This window comes from Mesoplodon bidens, assembly GCF_964165515.1.
Source record: "Mesoplodon bidens genome assembly, chromosome: 3".
Classification (NCBI taxonomy): Eukaryota; Metazoa; Chordata; class Mammalia; order Artiodactyla; family Ziphiidae; genus Mesoplodon; species Mesoplodon bidens.
Genome location: NC_138178.1, coordinates 103,974,377 through 103,998,798, shown reverse-complemented (window position 1 = coordinate 103,998,798; position 24,422 = coordinate 103,974,377). Strand labels below are relative to the sequence as shown.

Below are 24,422 nucleotides of genomic sequence, written 5' to 3'. Positions count from 1 at the left end.
ACTTGGAGATATTCTGTCACAGCCCCTGTTTTCTATTAAAGAGTCTGGTGTGAATCAGGAAGTATTACTTGGACAGGGATTTCCCTGGTGGTCCAGTGGGTAAGACTCCACGCTCCCAATGCAGGGGGCCCAGGTTCGATCCCTAGTCAGGCAACTAGATCCCGCATGCATGCCGCAACCAAGAAGCTTGCATGCTGCAACTGGAAAAAAAAAAAAGCGGTGGGGGGGAGTATTACTTGGACAGTGCGAAGAGGCTATCCTGGCACCAAAAAGTGGGGTGGTTAACAATGAGAATTAACATTAATGCAGGATTTGGTGTGGGTTAGGCATTGTTCTAATCATTTTATATGTATTGAATTGTTTAATCCTCACAACGACCCTCTGAAGTAGATTCTTTTATTATCTTTACTTTGTTAATGAGGAAACTGATACCCAAAAGGTTTAACTAACTTGTCCCCAGATTATGCAGTTAGCAAGTTTGGGATTTCAGTCCAGTCTAGCTTCAGATCCCTTGATCTTAATCTTAACCTGCCTCAGCATCACTGCGGAAGCCAAAGCCTTGGAGTCATGGGGAAGTGTCACTTTTTCTGTCTCTTTACTCATAGTTCTCAGTTCTTCCACTTCCATGTCTACTGTCTTGTTCTCTCTTCCTGCCCCTCTCTGCTGGTCAAAATCCTGTCCTTTAAGACTGATGATTTCCTAGTTGAAGTTGATTTTCCTTTTCAGTATTCTTGGTCCTATGTAGGTCTTATTCTGACTTTACAGTTCTTTGTAAACTCTGTTACTAGATGGTTATAGCTTCATGAAGCCAGTCATAGATGTGTCTTTTTCATTACTGTTCTGGGTTTTTTTTTGTTTGTTTTTGCTGTACGCAGGCCTCTCACTGCTGTGGCCTTTCCCGTTGCAGAGCACAGGCTCCGGACGCGCAGGCTCAGCGGCCATGGCTCACGGGCCCAGCCTCTCCGCAGCATGTGGGATCTTCCCAGACCGGGGCATGAACCCACGTCCCCCGCATTGGCAGGCGGACTCTCAACCACTTTTTGTTTGCACATATTTCATATCTGTTGAGTTGAATTAATTCCCTCTCAGTTCAAGTCAGAGCCAGGCTTTCCAGAGGCTGTCCCTTCTAGCCTGCTTTTCCTAGCAGTCTCGTGCATTTCTTCCTCACCGCTCCAAGAGAGGAGGCAGCTTTACTCTTTTTGGTGTTACCATGGTAGCCTGTGAAGCTTTCTGTCTAAAGTGCTGCTTGCCACCACGAGAGACTGATGTTTCCATGGCAACCAGGTGAAGTCAGTAGTCATGAGCTGAATGCAGGAAAGGAGTTCTGATCTGAAGCTGTGTGTCTGAATCTTCTGGCTTCAGATATCCCCCGCTTCCCTCCCAACTTTTGCACTCTATATCCAGAACTGATTGCTCGCAAAGTGTATTATTCTTTTTTTTTTGGCTACATTGTGTCTTTGTTGGGGTGTGAGGGCTTCTCATTGCAGTGGCTTCTCATTGCGGAGCACGGGCTCTAGGTGCACAGGCCTTTGCAGTTGTGGCACGCAGGCTCAGTAGTTGTGGTGCGCGGGCTCAGTAGTTGCGGCCCGCAGGCTCAGTAGTTGTGGTGCATGGGCTTAGTTGCTCCACAGCATGTGGGATCTTCCCGGACCAGGCCTCGAACCCGTGTCCCCTGCATTGGCAGGTGGATTCTTAACCACTGCGCCACCAGGGAAGCCCCTCAAAGTGTGTTCTTGGTTGAGAGAGCTCTGTGTGAGGTGAAGCAGACCAGTCAACTTAGATCGTGTGGGAAGATGGAGGCAAGGAAAGAGTTGATCAAAGATCACTTTCAAGGGCTTCCCTGGTGGTGCAGTGGTTGAGAGTCTGCCTGCCGGTGCAGGGGACGCGGGTTCGAGCCCTGGTCTGGGAAGATCCCACATGCCACGGAGCGGCTGGGCCCGTGAGCCACAACTACTGAGCCTGCGCATCTGAAGCCTGTGCTCCGCAGCAGGGGAGGCTGCGATGGTGAGAGGCCAGCGCACTGCGATGAAGAGTGGCCCCTGCTCACCGCAGCTACAGAAAGCCCTCACACAGAAACGAAGACCCAACACAGCAAAGATAAATAAATAAATAAAATTAAAAAAAAAAAAAAAGATCACTTTCAAAAGTTGGATGAGTTCTCTTGGCTCTCCCAGATGATCTGCTCTCAGGAGCCCTTAAGGAGTTGGGTGGAGTTACTGGAGACCCATTAAGCAGTTATTTTTGAGGGCAGTGGGTGGATGAGGTGCCTGAAGATTGGAAAAGAGCCAGTCAGTGCTGGATTGCAAGAAGAGGGAAACAATGACCTTGGAAATCAGAGACTTGTCAGACTCTTGCCAGTATTCCAGAAAGGATGGGAACTTCAGTCAGCTTTCAAGCATCCTGAAGCCTACTTGTTTAAAATGAATGGTGCTGAGAATTAGCCTCCTTCTCCCACTTCCTGGGCCCAACCAAGCCAGGGGACCTCCACCCTGTAGCAGAAAGATCATACTCTGGAACAACACCATGTGGTTCCGATCTCTCTTCTGCCACAAACCAGCTGAGTAAGCTTAGGTGTTATTTCTCTTAACTCGGACTCCTCCCTTTTAGAAAGGAAATGATAACAGTAGTACCTGTCTTGGGGGTGTTGTGAGGATTCAATGAAATGATAACCTGTAGAGGCCTTAGAACTTGATAGCTTCCCATTCCTCTGGATGCCTACATACTTGACTTTCTACCTGACCTAATTCTCCTCCCCAACTTTGAGAATGCTCGAGATTTACAGGGGCGGAACTGATGGTGGGGCAATGGTGAAAATAAACCTTCACTGTTCCTGGGCTAAAGTCCCAGGCTTACAAGGTCCTAAGTCACACACAGTCAGGCTACCTTTCAGGAAAACAAATCCCACTGGTCGAATCTCTTTATACTTGAAACTCTATAATCAGGTTACAACCAGATATGGCTTTGGAAAATCAAGATGGGCCCCTCAAGTACCTTCAGGATACCTAGTGCCCTTTGCTTGGTCTGGCTAAGGAAAATCCCAGAGCAGTCTCTGTTATAGTCCTTTGCGAGCATCCCTCCTAATCTTCCCCAAGCATTCCTATAGCACCTGTCTTTGTGGTCTCCAGAGCCTAGCCCTACCTACTCTGGCAGTTTCCTTTCAGAATAAGTGTTTTAAATCAGCACAGGTCCTCTGCCTAAAGTTGTAATTTGAACAGAAAAATGGGAAACTGTATAGTATAATACCATCCTTAGGCTTCAGTTGCCAATCTTCCCCCCAAAACTCCCCAAACAAGAAATCCGATAATGGGTTACCTGTGAGTCTTGCGGGAGGCTGGTGGACTTTGTGGACCACAACTTAAATTTGTATCTCCAGAGTGGTGCCATGCTTTGAGAGATTAGCATGTTGCATGGTTGCCCGAATAAGGGACCAGACACAGGTTGCAAAAAAACATTGCTTCTAGGGCTTCCCTGGTGGCACAGTGGTTGAGAGTCCACCTGCCGATGCAGGGGACACGGGTTCGTGCCCTGGTCCGGGAAGATCCCACATGCCGTGGAGCGGCTGGGCCCGTGAGCCATGGCCGCTGAGCCTGCGCGTCCGGAGCCTGTGCTCCACAACAACAGGAGAGACCACAACAGTGAGAGGCCCGCATACCGCAAAAACAAAACAAAACGAAACATTGCTTTTAGGGGCTTCCCTGGTGGCGCAGTGGTTGAGAATCTGCCTGCTAATGCAGGGGACACGGGTTCGAGCCCTGGTCTGGGAGGATCCCACATGCCGCGGGGCAACTGGGCCCATGAGCCACAACTACTGAGCCTGCGCGTCTGGAGCCTGTGCTCCGCAACAAGAGAGGCCGCAATAGTGAGAGGCCCGCGCACCACGATGAAGAGTGGCCCCTACTTGCCACAACTAGAGAAAGCCCTCGCACAGAAACGAAGACCCAACACAGCAAAAATAAATTAATTAATAAACTCCTACCCCCAACATCTTCTTTAAAAAAAAAAAATCAAAAAAAACATTGCTTCTAAATCAACTATACTCCAATAAAAATTTTTTTAAAAGGAAAAATAATAAAGAATTTTTGTAAAAAGCATTACTTCCACTGCTCATTTGTAGAATTATGAAGATATTTGCATTTTTATCTAGTCCTCATGATTATCCTACAAGATAGGTATTATTATCCTCGTTTTATTTATTTATTTATTGGCCACACCTTGTGGCAGGCAGGATCTTAGTTCCCACAGGAAGCGCAGAGTCCTAACCACTGGGCCGCCAGGGAAGCCCTTATTCTCCTTTTACAATTGGGAAGAGCTGAGGTTCAGAAAGACGAGAGAGGTTAAGAGTGACTTTCTCCATAGACTTCCATCCAGAAAATAGTGAGCCTGAGTGCCAGGTAAAAGGCTTGCACAGCCCCATTGAATTTATATTCACGCCTTGAGTTTACAAGGCCACCAAGCTGTAGAGTCATGACATCAAGACTCAAATTCCTTGAGTATTTCCATCAGAGAGCCACCAGGTGATAAAGGACTAAGAAGCAGAATGCTCTTGTCTGGTTTTGGGACCCTTTGACATCCTCCCAAATTTTGCTTCCTTCTGTACAGGGAGGGTCTTAACCTCATCATGTGGCAGCCTGCCCACCATTTCTCCTGTACGTTTGCTCATGTGGTTTTGCCACGAGATACTTCTTTTCCTTCTTTCCCCCATATATCTACAGCGTATGTATAACTTTCAAGGCCCAGTTCCTAAAACATGTCTTCTGAATGTTCTGTCTCTTCCATTCAGACTCTTAGAGCACGTGATAATAGCTTGCAGTTAGATAGTCAGAATGTGGCATAGTTTGCTGCTGTTTTGGCCATGGTAATGCTGCCTCCAACTTGCCCTGTCTCTCCAGCTCAGTTGTAAGCTACTTGAGGGCAGGGATAGTGCCTTATCTGTATTTGTTTTCTCTGTAGGGCCCAGCACAGTGACTGGCATATGGCAGTACTTGAGCAGAGCAACAAGCATTTGTAGATGAAAGATTAAAACGTCCAGGAAGATTTTACTTAGACTGATGTGGATTGAAACAATTAGATTAGATTAATAAAAAGATGTATGTATGGGTGGATTTTCTGGGAGTGAGGATTTAAGGCAGAAGACTTGCGGAGTGTCCTTCCATGACTCCGGCAGTCCTTCAGAAGAGGAGAGCCCCTGTTCCAGTCTCTAAAGAGGGTTAGATGCAGGGCAGAAAGGCCCAATTGTCAGTAGAGGCCCAGAGCAGAGGGATAACTTGTAAGACAGGACTGGCCTCACTTCTGGCCTCTCAAGGGAGAGAACACCCAGTCTATGGTCTTGGCCAATGAGGCGGCCTTGTGGGCCAGGAGGCATGGGGTTAGTAGAGGTTGGGCAGGGACTGGGCTGATAAGGGAGCACAGACCCCAAGTCAAAATTGCAGCGGTTAAAAGGAGCACAGGACTTCCCAGGTGATGCAGTGGTTAAGAATCCGCCTGCCAATCTGCCTGCTCGAACCCAGGTTCGAGCCCTGGTCCGGGAAGATCACACATGCCCGGAGCAACTAAGCCCGTGCACCACAACTACTGAGGCTGCAAGCCACAACTACTGAGCCCGGGTGTCACAACTACTGAAGCCCGCGCACCTAGAGCCTGTGCTCCGCAACAGGAGAGGCCACCGCAATGAGAAGCCTGCACACCGCAACAAAGAGTAGCCCCTGCTCTCTGCAACTAGAGAAAGCCGTGTGCAGCAACAAAGACCCAACAGAGCCAAAAATAAATAATAAATAAATAAATAAATAAATTTATTTTAAAAAAAAAAGAGGCGCCTGAGAGCAGAGAGGATCTTACCTGGCACAGGCAGCTCAGCATCGGGCCCCTTTGCTGGTCTCATGCCAGCCCAGATCAGCAGCCTGGGCTTACTTTTGCCTTGATCAGAGGGAGGGAGAAGAGTGGCTAGGCTCTCAGACAAGACCCCACCTCTCCCAAGTCTAGCAGGAGCGGGGCTTCAGCTTCTGTCTGTTCTGAGCTCTTTTCTGTAGGCGTCTGGAGGGAACACACAGATGGGTCGGGCTGATGGAACTGGCTGAGTTGTGGGGAGGGGAGCTTGTGGCGTGTGTGGCTCCCCTCATGGGGGAGGTCCTGCCATCATCATCTTTAGACTTCTGCCACATGAAAGGCACTGGGCCTTCTGGTTCCTCATCCTCCCCTCCTGCCACATTTGACCAGTGGTGGTACTCTTCCTCTAGAAAACCCTTCTCCCTGGGCAGTAGCCACTACCAGGTCAACCCTAGTTCCTCCACCACTTCTTTGGCAGCTGCATCCCCACCTTCTTTATCTGCCTGTCCCCAGGACTCTCTCTTTGGTCCCTCTTCTTTCTCTGGAACACCAAAGCTTTGTTTTGTTTTAAATGATTTAGTTTAGGGACTTCCCTGGTGGCGCAGCGGTTAAGAATCCGCCTGCCAATGCAGGGGACATGGGTTCAATCCCTGGTCCGCGAGGATCTCACATGCCGCGGAGCAACTAAACCCATGCGCCACAACTACTGAGGCTGCAAGCCACAACTGCTGAGCCCTCGTGCCACAACTACTGAAGCCCGCATGGCTAGAGCCCGTGCTTTGCAACAAGAGAAGCCACCACAATGAGAAGCCCGCCCACCGCAACAAAGAGTAGCCCCCGCTCACTGCAACTAGAGAAAGCCCACGTGCAGCAACAAAGACCCAATGCAGCCAAAAATAAATAAATAACTAAATAAATTTTAAAAAATTATTTAGCCATAGTTAAAAACCCAAAAGGTAGAAAAAAGGCATACAGTGAAAAGTAAACCTCCTACACTTGTCGTCCACCTACCCGTTTCCCCTTCTCAGCAGCAGTCAGTACCATCCTGGCTTGTGATTTGTTGGGTCACAGACCCCTTTGGAAATCTGATGTAATTCATGAACCTATTCTCAGACAAATGCATGACTGCACAAACGCATCAGATTGTACCATTTCACAAGAATCACAGACCCCTAAAGTCCACGTGTGGTTTGAGGCTAAGGATCCCAGCCTGTATTGCACCCTCTTAGTCTCTCCCTTAGGGGGTCCCTGGTGCAAAATGAAAATGCAGGGTTCCTTCTTCAAGGAGCCTTGTTCAAGCGACAGCAGAGCATTAAACTAAGCATGGGGCCCTATGTGACTGCCCTGCATCTCATCCTTTCCTCTGGCTTTTCTACTACCATTGGTATGGCAGTTATTCTCCTATCTGTGTCTCTTGCCCTAACTTGTTCTGAATTTCAGACTCAGTTGTTCAGGAATGTATTTCTGGGCATCTCAAACTCAAAGAGTCTCCAAAATGGAAGCATTTACCAGCTACCTCCCCTGCCCCCTAACTCTCAGTTCCTCACCATCCTCCTGTCACCTGCAACTTCTCCCTGCCTTTATACCCAGCCACTCAGTTGTCAAGTCCCACAGATTCTGACTCTAAGTTCCATGCCGCCTCTCCTTACCCACTGCCATCTCCCTCAGCGTGGTCCTTCATTACTTTCCATGTGTATTACTGTGATTGTCCCCTAAACTCATCTCTTCAGGCCTTGCCTCTGCTGCTCTGGTCCATCTCCTTGCCTCCTCTTCCCAAAGGACCAGCCCCATCATGTCACTTACACACTCAAAACCCTTCAGTGACTCTCACTGCCTACAGAGTTGGGCACAAACTCCTTTGCCTGGCATTTAAGGTCCTTTGCAGTAGGGCTTCCAAACTTCTTTTCAGTGCTCATCTCTTAGCCCTCCTCTTCATGTCCCCGAGGTTTCAACGCAACTGTAGGACCATCTGGTCCTTTAATGGACCCAGTGTATTTTCCTGCAGTTTACAATTTGCACTGCCGCTGTTCCTGGTCCCCAGAGTTTAGAGCTGGCTTACACCACTATAGCCGTGTAATTTCTCTGGCCCTTTTACCACAGCCACTGCCCATGGCTCTGCCCAGTGTCCCATACATTCTTTCTACTGTCCCTCTCCCTCTTCCCCTCATCCTCACTGAAGGGGAACCTCAGATGCAAGGCTGGATACAATCACCATTAAGTGTCAAGAAGACGAGAGTGCAATTCCAGCTCTATTGCTTATTGACCTCAGGCAAGTTACTTTCTGTTTCTTCCACAGTAAAAGAGGTAGTGACACCATATAGTCATTAAAGAATTGAGATAAAGTAAATAAAGTCCTAAGGATAGTGTCATTATTCATATCATCATCTCACCACCTGTGCTGGGCTGGTCCCCCTTGGCTCCTCCCCAGCTGCAGGGACTCAGGAGACATCTCATCCCTCTTTCCATCGAGTCCTGGGAACCTGAGTGGGGTGGAGTGGAGGCCTGGCCCTCAGGTGCTCGGGTAGCTGTATTGTATGTCTAGGGGTGGGGGGAACTGCTGCCTCTGCTCTCTTTGTTCAGACTCTTAGCTCAGGCAGCAGCAGGCGTGGGCGTTCCCAGGGGAGGAACTGACAGCTTCAGTTCTCACAGGGACCTTGCAGGTGACAGCTGGGGAGGTGCAGGCCAACCCTATCACGCACCAGCTGATGGGCCTCCCTGTTGGATGTGGGCCCCACCTTGAATCAGCCCAGGTAACAGCTGAGTGTAGTTCTGGGCGCAAAATGTAGCCTCCAGCCTGCTCCTTGCCGGGTAAGGGGTAAGGTGATGGGGACTTGGTCACTGAGTTACCAAATGAATTCTAACGGGTCCCTGCTCCTCTCCAGGCCTGTTTTGTCATTGGCAAAGGGACAAGCTGGACTCCGTAATCTTTAGGGGCCTTTTGCCCCTTGTTATGACTACTCCAGGACTAAGTCAGTTCCGGAGTCTCCCTAGAACCGTTACAGACAAGAAAACTCAGGCTCAGAGGAGCAAGGAACCTCAATCCACCCATCCCTTCCATGGGGGGGGGGGCGGGCTTTGAGAACAGAGAGTCAAAGTGAGCAAGTGCAGTAGAAAAATTCTTTATTGAAAAGGGAAGGGTGGCCCCCTTGCTGGTGCCTCCTGGGACCTGGCTAAAGGCGGGTTGCCACCGCTCAGCTCTTCAGGCAAAAGTCTCTGCACACCTTCCCCTAATAACCTTAAAGGGGAAGTGCCGTGGTAAATCACAGTCAATTCAGAACATCGCTTCCAGGCCCTTGCCTTTAAGAACTTCTTAAAGGCAAAGTGGACAAGTGCAGCAGATCAGAGCCAGGACGCTTTAGGAAAGTCTCAAAGAAGCGGCTCCGTGTCTTTACCTTTAAGAATCTCTTAAAGTTGAGGCATATTCGCGCTGAGTACAAAGGTGGAAAACTGTAAAGGAGTTTACAAAGCACTTTTGCAGTTCTTGCTTTTAGCATCTCTTTACGGGAGAGGTGGTCAAGCGTGAATTAACAAAAAAACAAAACACCTCGCAGAACTACTTTCCTCCCCGCCCGCCGGAAGCCGCCCCGCCTAACAGCCGCTGCGCGACCCCCGCGGGTCAGCGTCCTCGCCTTCCAGGAGCCCCGAGGCCGGGAGGTAACCGGAGAGCGCGCGGAGCGGGTGGGGCGACGCCCGCCGGGGTTTGGAGGCGGGGGGCCCGGCTCCCGTAGTCACACCGGGGCGTCCCGGGAGTTTCTGGTTTCCTAGACTGTCTTCACAGAGGAAGCCGGACGGGGGCGGGGCGGGGCGAGGGGGCGAGCGGAGGGCGCGGTGACCATGGCGACCGCGGTGACCATAGCGACCGCGGCTCAGAGCACGGAGAGGTCGTGACACGACCTGGAGCGCTGCTTGAAGAACTTGGTGTTGCGCGGCACCAGGTTGGCAAGGAAGCGCTTGGCCTTCTTGGTGAGGCTCTCGCGGCGCGTGGGCGGCGCGGGGCCCTCGGGCCTGCCCCACTCGGGCTGCGGGCCCCCAGCGCGGTTTGGGCCCCGCCGCAGCCGGATCTGGCGCACCGCTCCCTCGAAGAGCTCCCGCGTGTTGTGGTGCAGCGCGGCCGACGTCTCGATGTGCTTGCAGCTCAGTGTCCCTGCCAGATGGCGGCCCTCTGCAGGAAGGGACGTGTTCAGGCGCCCGCCCGCCCACGGGGCTGCACTGGGCCCGGGGCCGGGCGAGGCTGGGCCTGGGGGGCCCAGGGCGTGCAGTGGAAAGGGATTGGGGCAAATGGATCTCTTGCAACCGATAGAACAAGCAGGGATTAAGTGGAGGGCGGTGGTGGTGTGGAGGGGGAGAGAGAAAGGGGCCTTGAGAAGAGGTGAGGGGGAACAGAAGGGAGTCTCTGGGCCCTAGGCGTGGGCATTGAGAGTCTGCCCTTAGCCTGGGCCTAACTGCAATTTTGTGCACCCAGGAGGGTAAAAGGGCCTTATGGAGAAGAGGTGTCCTGGAAGGGAGAGGGTTCCCTGAGATTGCAAACATGGATGAGGTTCAGGGTACTCACCCTCCAGTGAGACCTCCCGGGAGCGGGCAAGGTCACTCTTGTTTCCAACGAGGATGACAGGCAGGTCATGGTGGGGCCTCCCAGCCCTGAGCCGTAGTAGGGTCTCTGGAACTTTGGAGAAGCTTTGTCGGTCGGTGACTGAGAAGACGATGAGAAAGGCATCCCCCGTCTGAAGGCAGTGGTCCTGCAGCCACCCCCCTGCGTCCCCCTGCAGATGGGCAGAAAGTCGTGGAATGTCAGGGCTGGAGGCATGGGAGAACCTGCCCAGCACCTACACCTCAAGGATGAGGAGCCAGGATGTGAGGGAGAAGCCACCTGCTTAGGACACAGAGCTAGTTAATGGCAGAATCTCCATACTCAGAGTGTGTTTGTGGAGGAGGGAGAAGTTTGTAATGTGAGCCCCACATGGGCGAATGGGGGACATAGGATCCTAGACTAGGGTAGCCCATCCTACTTTCTTATGCTTAAGCTCTTAAAAAATGAATGCTATTCCAGTGTGTGTAATCTGGCCTCTCTCGTTTCTGCATAGTAATCATTTATGTCCAAATATTCACAAGTCCTCACTTTTTTCCCCTTCCCTGACATTACAGAGCCCTGAGCTTCTGTCCTCTCAGATCAGGATCTTCTAGGCTGAAAAATGTACAGAGGGGGTCAGTTTCAGGGTGTTCAGCCTGGCTTGCAGTTGCAGGGTTTGTCGAATCCAGATCCTAACTTTCCTCTGGGTCAGAAGATCCTGGAAACCAGACAGCAGCTCTCAATACCATGGTGTGTGCATAGGTGTGAGCCTTTGCTCTCTGAGACAATATATATGAAAGGTCAGGTTCCACTACGTGTTAAAACCAGGGGCTGTAGTCCCACCAGCCTTCAGCCTTCAGCCATACTTTGCCCCTCCTCAGCTCTCCCAGGTTTCATCACCTGCTTGCAGCCACATCTTAGTTCTCACCTGTTCCCAGATGTCATAAACAACTAGAGTCACTTCCTCCTTATCCACCATGATGCGTCTCTCATAGGTGTCCTCTGTTGGGAAATAGGGACAGGGAATAGAGCCCATTAGGAGGTTCCCCAACACCTGTTAGACCTGGTAACCAGGGATGCCTTAGATCCCAGCATCAGGGACCCCCTCCAGGGAGGTTGCCATAGAAAGCATTGAAACAGTTTCTCTTAGGTTCTGGCCTCCAGGACTGTTCATGCCTTGAGCTCTTCCATCCCTGACTAGGGCTCCAGAGACACCCTCAATCCTTGCAGGGCTCCCCCAAATACCTGGGTTCTCCGGCTCGTGAGCACTGTCTCCCTGGAGACCACCGAAAGTGCCTGCTAGGGTGCTCTTGCCCACGCCGCTCTCCCCCACCAGCATGACCTTGAAGATGCCATCTTTTTGCGTGGGGGCTGCCTCCCCTGAGCCCAGGGAGTCAGAGGAGCTAGAGGATGAGGCTTGAGGTGGCCAGTCAAGTTCATCTACAGCCTGGGCCCGCCGCAGCTGGTGCTTGTAGGGGACAGGCATACTGCCTCTTCGTCTGGGGGCCCCCGGGGCAGGGGGTGGCCCGCCCCAGTCCAACCCTGCCAACAGTTTCTCTGGCTTCTTCAGCAGTGTAGCATCTGCTTCTGGGGGGGCAAAGAGGAGGAAGCTATGAGTGGGGTAGGCCTGGACACCTGCAGAGGACTCAGTCCTGGCTGCTCCAGCCTCAGAGGCCCAGTCGATGACCGTGACCCAGAAGGAGCTGAGAATCTTTGGTCCGACCTTCTTCCACTGAACTCCACTAGAAGCCTGAACTGGTGGGGCTCCCAGGGGCTGACCTGAAGGCTTGCCCAGTGTGGTTCCAGCCACAACCCGTTCAAAACATGCCCCACGCAGGGGAGGCACCTGTGTGTAGGCTTGCACACCCACTCACACTTCACACTGACACACAGGCACACCCCCAGACTAGGCCTCTGGCCGGGGGCTGCCCCTCCTTCCACTGGGAGGCCCTGCCCCCTCCTGCTTCCTGCACTGATGATCCCCACACAGGGGATAAACTGAAGCTGCTGCCCAGGTTCTAGGGTTGGGTACTGATAGAGTCAAAAACTTTGTGGGGAGCCTGTTCCCAGGCCTTGAAGGGCCTTTGCTCACTGAGATGTGTGTGTTGGGTCTCCATGGGTGTGTTAAAGGGGCTGCCTCTTCCCATGGCCCTGTAGGTAAGCATCCCCCAGTGCATGTCTGTGTGCGAGAATCTTTCTGCACCCCTGGCTGTGTCTGTGAGTCGGACAGAATATTGTGTTCATCGTGAGGCTGAGGGAGGGAGAGAGAGAGGGAGGGAGTGAGAGGGAGGGAGCAGGAGCAGGGAGAGTGACAATGCACGGGTCAGGGTAACTGGAGGAGGAACCACAGACATAACAAAGGGGGATAGAGAGAGGCTGGAAATAGCCCAGGATCAATACTTGACTGGCAGCCAGGGCCTCCAGGAGCCAGAGAAACCCTCAAAACAGTTCCCCAGGGTAGCCCCCTGCCCGTGATTCCCAGGCTTGTGGGCTGCCCCTTGTCTTTCCCCCTTCCCTCCTGCCTGTCCCAACCTCTTGGGAATGAGGCAGACCTAGGGGCTAAGTACCAGTTTCCCCAGGGAAGCCCTGGGTGATGGGTGAGGGGACACTTAGGCAGCCCACCTCTGCCCCCTAGCCCCCCACCTCAGCCGAGCCCCAGTCCTAGTGTGGGCAGGAGGCTTCCCCACTTCCTGAGTTGCTCTTCCCCTCTTGCTGTCTGCGTTCGCGCTCCTTCAACCCCTAGTTCTGACCTCCCCACCAAAGCTTCAGCTCCCACCCCCATGGTTGCAGCCAGCACCTGCCAGCTCAGCCCTCACCTGGTGTGGGCGTCCCTGGCGGGGAGGCCCGGTGGCTGCTGGCGGGGCAGAGTGCTGTGGTTTCTGTGTCCGTGTCCATGTCGGTGTCGAGGTCCGTGTGCATCGGTGTGCGTGTGCGTGTGCGTGTGCAGCCTGGCGGCTCGCAGCACCCGCTCCCTCACTCAGCAGCACTGTCAGCTTTTCCCTTTAAATACCACCCCCCATGCCCTCCCCCTAGACACCTGGGGAAACAGTCCCACCCCCTGATGAGGTCACATATGCTAATGAGCCGTGATGTCAGCGGGATTCCCTCCTTTCTGCCCCCCCACCCGCCCCCTTTGCGTTGCTTCCCCTCTGGGAGCACACACACTACGGAGTCTGGTTAAGACACGAACAGAACAAAGTCAGAGGGGCAGAAGAGACAGGTTCAGAGAAGTGGGGTGAGGGGTCAGTGGGCAAGGGAGCTGAGGATGGGAGGAGGCAAGGACCCAGGGCCTGGGTGGTCTTTCTCCAGGAGCCAGGACTATGTGTCATTTGTCTCAGTATCCCAGCCCCTTAGCCCAGTGTTCAGCCCAGAGTGGGTGCTCAGTAGCTAAATGGAGGGGCTAAAGGAAGAAACCAAAAAAGACGCAGGGACAGGAGGACAGCCACCCCGCCATCAAGCCTCTCTGCCAGCCCCTCTTCCCCATATTACCCCTTCTGGGCTAAGGCCCACAGCAGTACCCATTTCCCAGCCTGGCCCCTAGGCAGATGGGGGCTTTGAGGAAGGAGACATGGCTACTTTGTTTGGCAGCTTCATTTTTTCACTAGGTCCAGGTGGGTACAAACCATTGTGGGGACTTCTTCCCCATCTCTCCCTCCCTGCCCGGCCCACCAACCTCGTGTTAATCAGAGCAGGAAAAAGGGGAGAGACAGCTAGCCCTCTAGAAGAAGTGCCCAATCCCAAGTGCAGGTGCCAGCCCCCTTCTCAGTGCTCTCTGGGGCAGCCCCAGGCCTTCTGGGCTACACAGGGCAGACACACAATGACACCTACCTCTGGGTGGGGGGCGGGGAGCCAGGATAGCGGGGCTCCTTTACTGCTCCTTTTCTGCCCAGTCCCTTTCCCTTCAGGCTCCCACTCTTGTCTTCCTGATGCCCTCAAGGACCCATACACACATTCCGATTTCCTGGCCCCTTCTCACCCCATTTTTGCCAGATGCTGTGCTAAGCACCTTCCTGCATTCTCTCCTTTCATCCTCATGACCCTGAGGCTCAGAGTGGTGGGTGAGTGGCCTGTGCCCCAAATCAATCATGCAGCTGGAAAATGGGGACACCAGGATTCCCACCCAGATCTTTCCAATGCCAAAGACTGTTTTTCGTCTCTATGCTCTGCTGCCTTCCTTGTCTTAAATATTCCAACTGTCTCCTATTATTGGGGACAATCTATATTGCGATCTTCAGTGGACTTTTCCAACTGAAGAAGCAAATAGTGATCTAGGGATTACTAGTGCAGTGATGCTTCACTGTACTTCACCACAGGGTACATTGTGGGGTCTAGAGGGAGCAGAAAGAACTCTTAAGCAGCTACAGTCTTCATGTGCTTCACTCACTGGACAGACTCTACAGTCCTCAGTCACAGCCTACTTGTTCTTACTTTATTCACAATTTTAATGTGTCCACGTGTGTTCCTGTGCTCAAAGATTAGAAGCACATTTATAGCAGCTAGAGGCCCGATAGCTTGGTAGCAAGGGAAGCAACATCACAGAAAACTTTTAAAGCAGTCATAAGCATTTAAAATGTGGTCCAAGGTCATCTGGCATTAAGGCAAATAGCTTTTCTGACACTGTTACAGCTTCTGAAAACATTGCTGCAGAGGTTTTTGGTGTCTATGAATGATCCTCAGCTATCCAGAAGGATTTATATTATAGTGCAGATGGGCTGAAGACGAGGGTAATGTTTGAGAGTGATTTCCTTCCAGAATGAGTTTTTAAAAAGTTTTAAATTGTAGAGGGGTGTGAGCTTTATATGTTTCTGGAAAACTCATTTAGGTGGTAGAATTCATTTCTTTTTTTTTTTTTTTTTTTGCGGTACGCGGGCCTCACACTGTCATGGCCTCTCCCGTTGCGGAGCACAGGCTCCGGACGCGCAGGCTCAGCGACCATGGCTCACCGGCCCAGCCCCTCCGCGGCATGTGGGATCTTCTCGGACTGGGGCACGAACCCGTGTCCCCTGCATCGGCAGGTGGACTCTCAACCACTGCGCCACCAGGGAAGCCCGGTAGAATTCATTTCTATGATACTAGATAAGAGTGTCAGGGGCTGGAGACCCCAGCGAGGATTCTTGACCATGACTTCTGCCTGCCTTCAATCCAGCCTTAGGCCGCAGACGCATGCTGGGTTTCATCTTGAACCACCATCTCTCTTGTCCCACTGGTAAGAGGCTGTGCACTTGCCCAGGTCAAGGCTCCCTCAGGAATTGGAGGTCCTGTGTAATAGTGGGACAGACTGAGATCTGGAACCGAGCTGATCCAGATTTAAGTCTGCCTCTCAGTAGAGACTGGAGCAGTATTCCTCTGAAGCTGCTCATGAGCCTGTGAATTGGGGCTGTGATGCCCACGGCACAGCCTTGTTGTGAAGGTTAGCTACGTGTGGTAAAGGTTTTGGCACTCAGCAGGTTGCCCAACAATCTGGTGCTCCCCCAGTCTCAGGCTGTGTGGCTGGGGGTCCCTTTCCCCTCCCAGCATGGCCTGGAGCTTGGTTCAGGCCCAGATTCTGCTCCTTAAGCACCGAATTCTGGTATTTGCTCAGATTTATCTCAGATTTTCAGCCTGATCCCCATCTCATAACTGAGATCACCTCCCTCCTCCCCACCAAGGGCCTTTGCATGAGTCCCACACCCCCGGTACTGGGCACCTTGGACAGTGGTGTCTGTCCTGATAGGATCTGAAGTCGCCTCATTTCTTTTTCCTTGGGCCGTGGTGAAAATAACTTGGGTGACAGCCCCCTAGTGCCCCACCCTTGCCTGGGTAAGACCCTCTATCTTAGTTTCCCCATTCTGCCTGTACAAGGTCAGTCCCCTCTCCCCGCCACCTGGGGCTTCACTGTGGCTGACAAAAACGGTGTTACCGCTTGCACCTCCTAGATCACACAACCAGCACCTAGAGGAAGCTTCTTTCAGGCCCGTAAGTATACGTGCACAGGGCTTCCTAGGGAACTCTACCTTTAAGTCCTCCCTCCAGCATTCTGAAGCATTCCACCACGAAGAACATTGTTCTACCTTAAATCTTTGTCCACTTTCAAGTTTCAAATACCCCTAGGAGGTAAAAGGTCTGGAGCAGGACAATGATGAGGATATCAGGCTGAAGGTTTCGAGGTGGCTATGGGGGAGAGGAGCAGGGAGAGGCAGAGGCCAGGTGATGGAGCGGCAGAGGCCAGGTGATGGAGAGGCATGGGAGAGGAAATCAACATTCCCTGCCTCACGGTTTTCACTGGGCCTGACGCTGGTGGGACACAGTGATTGTTTACTCTGGGGAAGGCAGGCCCGGAGGGAGAACAGCCAGCAAGGATGAGAATCTCTGGAGCCCCTTCCCCAATCTCTGGAGAGGGCGTGGAATGAAAGGTGCTCGCGTCTTCCCCAAGCCAAGATGCCAGTGTCCCAGGACTGTACCATATCCCCTTGGCCACTTCCCTAGGCGCCTGCTCGCTGGCAGAGGGAACGGTATGCAGTTAGTGCTGGGTTGGAGGAGGCTGGCAGTGTGTAATCAACAGGGCCCCTCCACCAGGGAGGTGGGGATAGGCCGGGCCAGGCAGGCAGGCAGGGTGAGGGAGCCTAAGGGGGAGCCCTTTCTCTGGGGACTGATTGTTAGGGAATGCCTCAGCTCTGCTCCTGTGGGCATCACACCCATAGGCTCTTTCTAAATCCTGCTCCTGGCTGATTTTCCTTTTAAACTCTGGGACAGCTCTGTCAGCTTGCTTACCACAGGCTGGGTCCCAACACTTCTCACAGATCATTCCCTCCTCCATTACCCTCTCCAGCTCTTTGGCTCTGGCTATTGCTTGTGCTCCTGCGCCTTTCTCAGCAAGTCCAGGGTTCCTCTTACAGCCCTAGCCCTTACTGTCTCCTTAAGTTTGCTTATCGTATGGACTCTCACCCCACGTAAACTTCACAATTCTATACCAACTACTGACAGCGTTCTTTAGGATCTAGTTTGGGCCCTCTTCCAGGAAGACCTCTTGGACCTGGCCAAGGAGATGCTACCATCTTCACACCCTGAACAATTATGATTTTTCTCTGGACGCATCTTTGCCCGCTTTGAGGCATCCTGGCTGCGAGTTCATCTGTCTTGCCTAGGACAGACTGAAAATGCCTGGTAGGGTGGAGGCTGGAGGGCAGGAGTGTTTCACCAGGGACAGTCTGCTTCTGTGATTAGTGCTATGCGAGTACTCCATAAATGGGAAGTTTCTCAGCTGCAGGGCCCAACGGGCTCACGACTTCCAGCCTGGCAGTAAGGAGGCTTGGTGCTCACTGCTGGTGTCAGTCACTGTAGAGCTGGGCCCCAGGCAGTGAGTGGAGGTGGAGAGGGTTAGTCTTAGGGTTCCTAGAATTTTCTTACCCTCTGAGTGGTATAAAAACCAAGGATGGGGTGGTTGGAAGATAAATAGGAAAAGGCCAGGAGGTGGAGGGCAGAGCAAAGGGCTTCATAGGGAGAAGGTGAGGGGAGCATAAGCTGAGATGGGCAGAGAGGCGGGGCTCATGCTCACAGCTCATTTACAAAAATCTTAAGTTTCTGATTCCTTTATTTTCAACCTTGGCTTCCTGGACAATGACCTGGCTATGGAACAAAAGCATTTGCTGTGCTCTTTTTATGAGCTAGGCCTTGTGGGATGGATCACCATTGGCAAAACCCCAGGGCCTGCCCAAATCCTCCCCTTGGGGGCTGGAAGTCTCCAGCCAATTGGCATTCTGGTGCTTAAGGCCACTTTTGGGTGGGTTTGGCAAGGATGGAGTGTCCAGGCCTATGACCCTTTAAGAATTTTACTTTTTAAAAACAGCCACCCAAATGGTGGTGGTGTGGGGAGAGGGTAGTGGAGGACTGTGGTCTCTGGCCATGCGCAGAGTGGGGGCTCTGTGTGAGCTCTCTCCCTGCCTGAGGGACACCTAACTTTATAGCAGCTACATGGGATCCACGGGAGGCCCATCAAGTGCCCTCGCACTGAGGGACAGGGAGGGAAGCAGTGGAAGGGAAGCTGAGCTGCCCTCTAAAGGGTTGCTGTCACTGTGAATAGAGCACCCAGGGGAGCCAGGTCACCTCACGCCAGCAGTGGCTCATCTTCTGCTTCGACCACCCAGACCCCGGGCTCAGCCAGTGGCACCAGCAGCACATCGTCCTCGTCCTCTGGGGACAGGACTGTTGTGTGGGGTCCAGGTGGGGCCCGGGTTGGTCCTGGGGGCCGCAGGCTGGGCAGGAGGCGGCCTCGCAGGGCCTGTACCACTCCAGACAGCAGTGATGGCTCCAGGGGCGCAGCAGGCAGTGGCCCTGGGGCCTCGGGGACAGTGGGGAAGGCTGGAGACGTGCTGGCAGGTGGCAGTGGAGCCTTTACAGGCAGCGGGGGTGCCTGTTCCCCATCCTGCCCACCCACCGCCCCGCCCTCACGGGCTGGACCTGTGCTGCCATCTAAGGTCTCAGGGGGAGCAGCAGCAGGTGTGACCTGGGATCTGGTCTCAGAGGTCCGGGCTGGGGGACTGGTTCGCGGAAGCAGGCCCCAGCGGCGGAGGCGGCGCACTAGGCGGCGCATAGAGCGTCCACGCTGGCGGCGGCGGGTGCCCGAGGAGCCCCCTGGAGTCATGTCCTGGCGCAAGATCTGTAGCAGAGAACGCAGGTTGCCCAGCACGGAGTTCTGCAAGGAGAGGATGAAGACACCAGAGTCAGAGGGGGTGGGGATGGCCAGAAGCCTGAAAGAAGGAAGGGCCCGAAGTGGGAGGTGGTCCGGCTGGGGAGGTGACTTACGTCATTCGGGTTCTCTGTAGGGAAGTCCTCTACAGGTGGGATGGCGCCCTGGGCAATGAGCTGCCCATAGGAGGGAGGCGCCTGCTGTTGCACAATCTCTGCCTCTGTCCGGGAGAGGGGGGCGAAGATGCTGGAAGGGACGAGGACGGCTCGGTCACGGGTGCTGCTCACCAGAGCCACCTGCCCCAGCCTGGACAGGCCTCTTTCCTCCGCACCCAGGCCGGGGCACCCGGAGCTAGGCCACGGCTTTCCAAAGTCATCTGACATCCCCCTCCTTCCTTGAGATGGCTTTCAGGATCTAGACCTGTCCCCCACTCAGAGGAGCATGCCTGCCAAGCTAGACAACCCTAGGAGCCAACGCAGACGCTGGTCACCAGAACCTGTCCCCAGCGTGGGCGCCCTCTGGTCTTCTGTGGCTGCACAGGCCCTGTCCGGCCCTCAGTCCCCATGCCTCTACCGCCAGCTGCATTTCCACTGACCTGTACTCCTGGGTACGAATGGCATAGAGCTTGCAGGTGCAGCCCAGGGCAATGACCAGCAGCAAGCCGCACACGAGGCTGCCAATGACCGCGGCGGTAATGACCTTGCGGGGCAGGGCATACGAGCAGTCCCACTCGTCGCTGCCATCGGCGCAGTCTGGCTGCCCGTCGCACACCCATGTCTCGTACACGCACTTCTCGTCCCGGCACCGGAAGTTGCCAGGCTGGCAGTGCCGACAGCGTCTCTCGTCTGCTCCATCAGCACAGAAGGTCTGGTAGTTGCAGCGGTCAGCAGGCAGGTAGCAGGCTGTGGCACCGGGGGTGCCAGAGGCCCCACAGGGGTAGTGTCCAGGTGGGCAGCTGGGGCAGTTCTCCTCGTCCGTGCCGTCGGCGCAGTCCCATGAGCCATCGCAGCGCTGTGCCTCGCTGTAGCAGCGCTCGCCTAGGCCCTCGCTAGCCCCCAAGCCAGAGCCTAAGCCGCAGGGTCGGTCCCAAGGCAAGCAGTAACCCCGCACGTGGTAGGTGGCATTGAAGCCCCGACCGCTGCTCCAAGCGACTGTGTGGTAGTCCACGGTGGCCTGGCCGGACAGTGTCTCCACGGTGACAGCCTTGCCATTGCTGAAGTGGGTGAGGCTGCGCAGTAGCCGGAGGGTCTCGGGGGGCCCGGCGCCATCATACACATGCACTGCATCTCCATAGCCCAGGTCCAGGGCTGTAAAGCGCACTGCCAGGCGCCGGCCATCATGGGGGTCCAACAGCCAGAGGCAGGACTGGGGGTGGGAGACTGAGGCCAGGTGTGAGTATCCGAGGGAGGAGAAGACCCCATAGAAGTCTTCCAAGGTGTGATTGCAGGGTGGGGTGGGGACAGGGGCCGGGGTCAGGTTGGGGAAGGGGTCTGAATTGCAACCTGCCTCGTCAGAGCCATCGCCACAGGCATCGACCCCGTCACAGCGCTGGACCAAGGGCACACAGCGGTGGTTCAGGCACTGGAACTCTTCCTGCAGGCACATCAGCCAATCTGCAGAGGCACCATGGAGAGGGGCTGTGAAGCACTGGAGCTGCCAGGATCCTCCCCTCCTCCCTCAGGCTTCCACTGCCAGTTCTAGTAGCACTACAGACAGCCCTGTCCAGCCCACCTTGGCTGTAGGAGAGCAGGAAGCCCTGGCCCATGGGTGCTCTGGCCCCAGCATAGCTGTAGGTGATGGTGACGTTGCCTCCAGGCAGCTGCAGAGGGCTGGCAGGTGCCTCACACAGGGAGATCTGTGGCTGGATGGGGGAGCGCAGGATTAAGTGCTCTGAGCCACAGGCCAGACGCAGTTTTTGGAACCTACAGGGGTGAAGGAGAGCAGGACGTAAGATATTCTTGACCACTGCTGGCTTCTTCCTCCCCCAGTGTTGTCAGGCCCGTTCTACTCCAAGAAGCACGAACACCTGCTTATCCACAATCCAAATAGCCAAATGAAAATGGAGTTAGCCAAATTCCTTTGTAATCAAGGCAACAGCCCTAACAGAGGCCTATGGCACCATGAGACCATGAGTACATCCTAGAGCCTTTTGGAAAAACTGCCTTGTGTCCTGGACTGAGTTAGGACAGATTCAGTGCTTTCCTGTTGTTGTAGCACTGTCACCCGAGTCTGGTGCTAGCAGTAACCGGCAATTACCATACAGCTTAATTAACCAGAACTCACCATCCCCTCCCAGTGCCCAGTGGTGAGACCTGAGATCACCATGGCATTCTGATCCCTCTGCCCCAGCAACCTCTCCCCAGATTGCCCTCTCCCTTCACCTACCCTTTTCTGGGTAAATTCATGGGAAGTGAGCTGTAGGAAGCAAATAGCCAGGTGCTCAACATGGGCCCCAACCCTACGGCCCACGGTTGGAGGAGCCCAGGGAGACCTGGACTGTTTAAAAGATCTGGGGAGAGACTTCACTGGTGGTCCAGTGAGTAAGACTCTGCGCTCCCAATGCAGGGGGCGTGGGTTCAATCCCTGGTCGGGGAACTAGATCCCACATGCCCCAACGAAGAAGTCTGCGTGCCGCAACTAAAGATCCCTCATGCCCCAACGAAGATCCCATGTGCCACAACTAAGACCCAGTGCAGCCAAAATTAAATAAATAAATAAAAATAAAATAAAATAAAAAAAACGATCTGGGGAGGCTGAGGAAGGTTCTAAGCTGATGAAGGAATAGCTTTGAACCCCAGGCAAGGACGTGCAATGGATTGAAGGACTCCTCCAAGCAGCCGTATCAGAAAGAACTGTTTCTAGAGGAAAGGACTGTTTCTGTTGTCCTTCAGAGATGACAAGACCCAAGCTAGATGTCCACTCCAGGCAGTTCCAATTCACCATGGAACAAGCCAGGTTTTTAGGGAAGACTAGGCCAAATCTAATTCTCCTCTTCCCCCTGTTGACAGGGATGGAAGTTCCATGGAGAAGATCCCTGAAGTCTTTTCCATGGTAGAGGAGGGGGGGTGGGGGAAAGGAATAGGGTCTTGCTCTGCTTCTCACCTGACCGTTACCGTCTGCTCCTTGCTGCCCAGGATGAGCCAGGTACAGTTGGCAGGGGAGCTGCGGCTGTCCCGGCCCACGGGCCTCTGTAAGGTGCCCTGCACTTCCAAGAGCACTGCCGGGGGATCCTCACAGGCTGGAGAGACAGAGGAAGGTAGGGACATCGGTTGAGAGCCTCTTGCCATGCCACGCCTCCTCCAAGGGCCTGGGTTTTTCAAGAAGGAGCACAGAAACTCCCCTGCCCCAGCGACACACACTCTAAAGGCATAGTCTTCAGCAGGCCCCTGTCTCTCCACACTCATCATAGTTCCACCTTGAGTATCAACACCACAAACAATATGAGGTCTGCTTTGTGCCAGCCACTGGGCCAGGAGGAACCGGAAATACTGTTTCTATCCTCAGGGAGACTACATCCGATCAAGGATGGATATTTGGGGAAAAAGTACATAACTACTGGCTGAGGGCTTATGCTAGGTCTCAGTTTCCCCATCTGTAAAATAAAGGGTGGATGACCTCCACTCTAAAACTACGGTAGGCACTAGAGGAACTCAAGGAAGAGAGAGTCTTTCTCTTGAGTCCTCCCTCATTACCAAGCCCATGGGACCCCTCTACTCACCAGGGGCATCCTCTACTCACCAGGATTTGGGAAAATGATTCTGTCTGGGTGGGCCACAGCGCCTCCTAGAGGAAGAGCGAGAAAGGGCAAGAGTCACGCTTCGGAGTTTTCTTCACCTGAGCGACTCAAGTAGGAAAGGGAGCCATCTGCGGCTTCCGGGTAGTTTACAGGAAGGGGTGGTGGAGCAGAGGAAGGCAGCGGTGTGTGACCTCGAAGGAAGGTCCGGCAGCACGGCCTATGGGGTGGGTACGGTGATCTACGGAAGCCAGAGGGAGGATGCGGGCTGAGGAGAGCGGCTAGAGAGTTCCCGGGGATTGGGGCAGGCAGTGCCGGGCACGGGCGGGCAGGGTAAAGTGAGGGGCCACGTAGGAGGAAGGGAACTAGAGCCCCTGGGCCCGGTGACAGCACTGGGAGCGGGTTGCCGGGCGAGTAGTCTCGTTTTCGGTTTCTTACCCAAAAGGAGGAGAAGGATGGCCGGCAGCATCGTGAGCCGTCCGGAGGTGCAAGAAGAGTCCCGGAGCTTCGGTGGTCTACCCGGTGGGGAGGCGGCGCCGCTCCGGGCGTCCTGGCCTCCCAGTGCCGCCTCCCCGAGGGGCCTCCATGGCCCGGGCTCCTCGACCGGTGCTCTGGAGGCCAGGGCTGGGGGCGGGTGGGGGACGGAGGCGGCCCGAGCGCAGGGGCGGTGCCTCTCGCCAACTTCGGAGTTGTTTTTCCAGGCCGCCGCCTCGCTCTCTCCCGAGGCCGGGGCCCGAAGCCCCGGAAATCGGCTGGAAGACCGGCTCTGGGGCGCGCCCTCGCCTAGAGCCGGCCCGCAGGCCGCGAGCGCCCCAGTCCAGGCCTGGCCGCCACCTGCTGGGGCTTGAGGCCACTTCCTCTTCGGGCCAAACTTTACCGACTGTCAGCCCCCAGGGCCGGCCCGGGCGATGCTCAACTTCTCCAGCGCGTCCAGCCCGCGGAACGCGGCAGGGGAGCGGGGGAGGGGGACAGGCGGCTCGGCACAGCGCCCAGTCCCTCGCCCAGAGTGTACCCCCGCCAGCCCAGGGGTTGGAGGAGCCCGGGCGGAGGAGGGGGCGGGTGACGAGCCTGGCCCCACCCCTGCCAATCAACGCGCTCTCCGCCCACCCGCCCGTCTTAACCCCTTTCCGGTCGTGCAGCGTCCTGTCACTTGGGCTTTGGAGGCGCTCAGCTTCCACGTTTAACTCTGCTTTGTTTAGTCCTTTCCGTGTAACGTTAGTTACAGGACACGTCTGTCAAAGGGCAGCTGCTTATTCCGGAACTGTCATGTCTTTCCTTTGAATCCTTAAGCTCTCAGTACTTTTCTGGTCCCAGTGTCTGGGATGCGGTAGCACTTTTCTTGATGAGCCTCTATTATAGCAATTACCACACGGTGTTGTAACTATTTGTTTACGCTTTCCCGCCCCTGCCCCTCCCCTGCTGTGGAAACTGAAACTTCCTGTAGGCTGGGGCCTAGACTGTTTACCTTTGTACCCACAAGGCTTCTCTCCTGCTGAGACACAGTAATTCAATAAAGGAATAAATGTGCCTTCCCTTCTTGCTGGCTATGTGACGTTGAGAAAATTGTTTAACCTCTCTGTGCTTCTCAGTTGTAAAATGGGGTTAATAATGTACAATTCCCTCTTAAGGTTATT

At 54.2% G+C, this 24,422-nt stretch overlaps 2 protein-coding genes across 3 annotated transcripts; both read right to left on the bottom strand.

Moving 5' to 3' along the window:
- Positions 1-9,689: 9,689 nt before the first annotated feature.
- REM2 (RRAD and GEM like GTPase 2) lies at positions 9,690-13,309 on the bottom strand (the record flags this gene model as incomplete). Of its 2 annotated transcripts, XM_081228941.1 has the most annotated exons (5): positions 9,690-9,985; positions 10,376-10,583; positions 11,319-11,392; positions 11,636-11,977; positions 13,207-13,309. In XM_081228941.1, 5 exons carry the CDS (start codon positions 13,307-13,309, stop codon positions 9,690-9,692), a joined length of 1,023 nt encoding a protein of 340 aa, XP_081085067.1. The 2 variants fall into 2 exon arrangements, with proteins under 2 accessions (XP_081085067.1, XP_081085068.1); XM_081228942.1 differs by lacking the exon at positions 11,636-11,977.
- A 4,633-nt stretch (positions 13,310-17,942) lies between these two features.
- LRP10 (LDL receptor related protein 10) lies at positions 17,943-23,917 on the bottom strand. The gene is given in 8 exon segments (XM_081226865.1): positions 17,943-19,061; positions 19,172-19,301; positions 19,651-20,668; positions 20,787-20,977; positions 22,158-22,293; positions 22,794-22,838; positions 23,227-23,347; positions 23,349-23,917. Coding segments are annotated over 8 exon segments (2,256 nt in total). The 5' UTR covers positions 23,376-23,917; the 3' UTR covers positions 17,943-18,473.
- Positions 23,918-24,422: the final 505 nt, after the last annotated feature.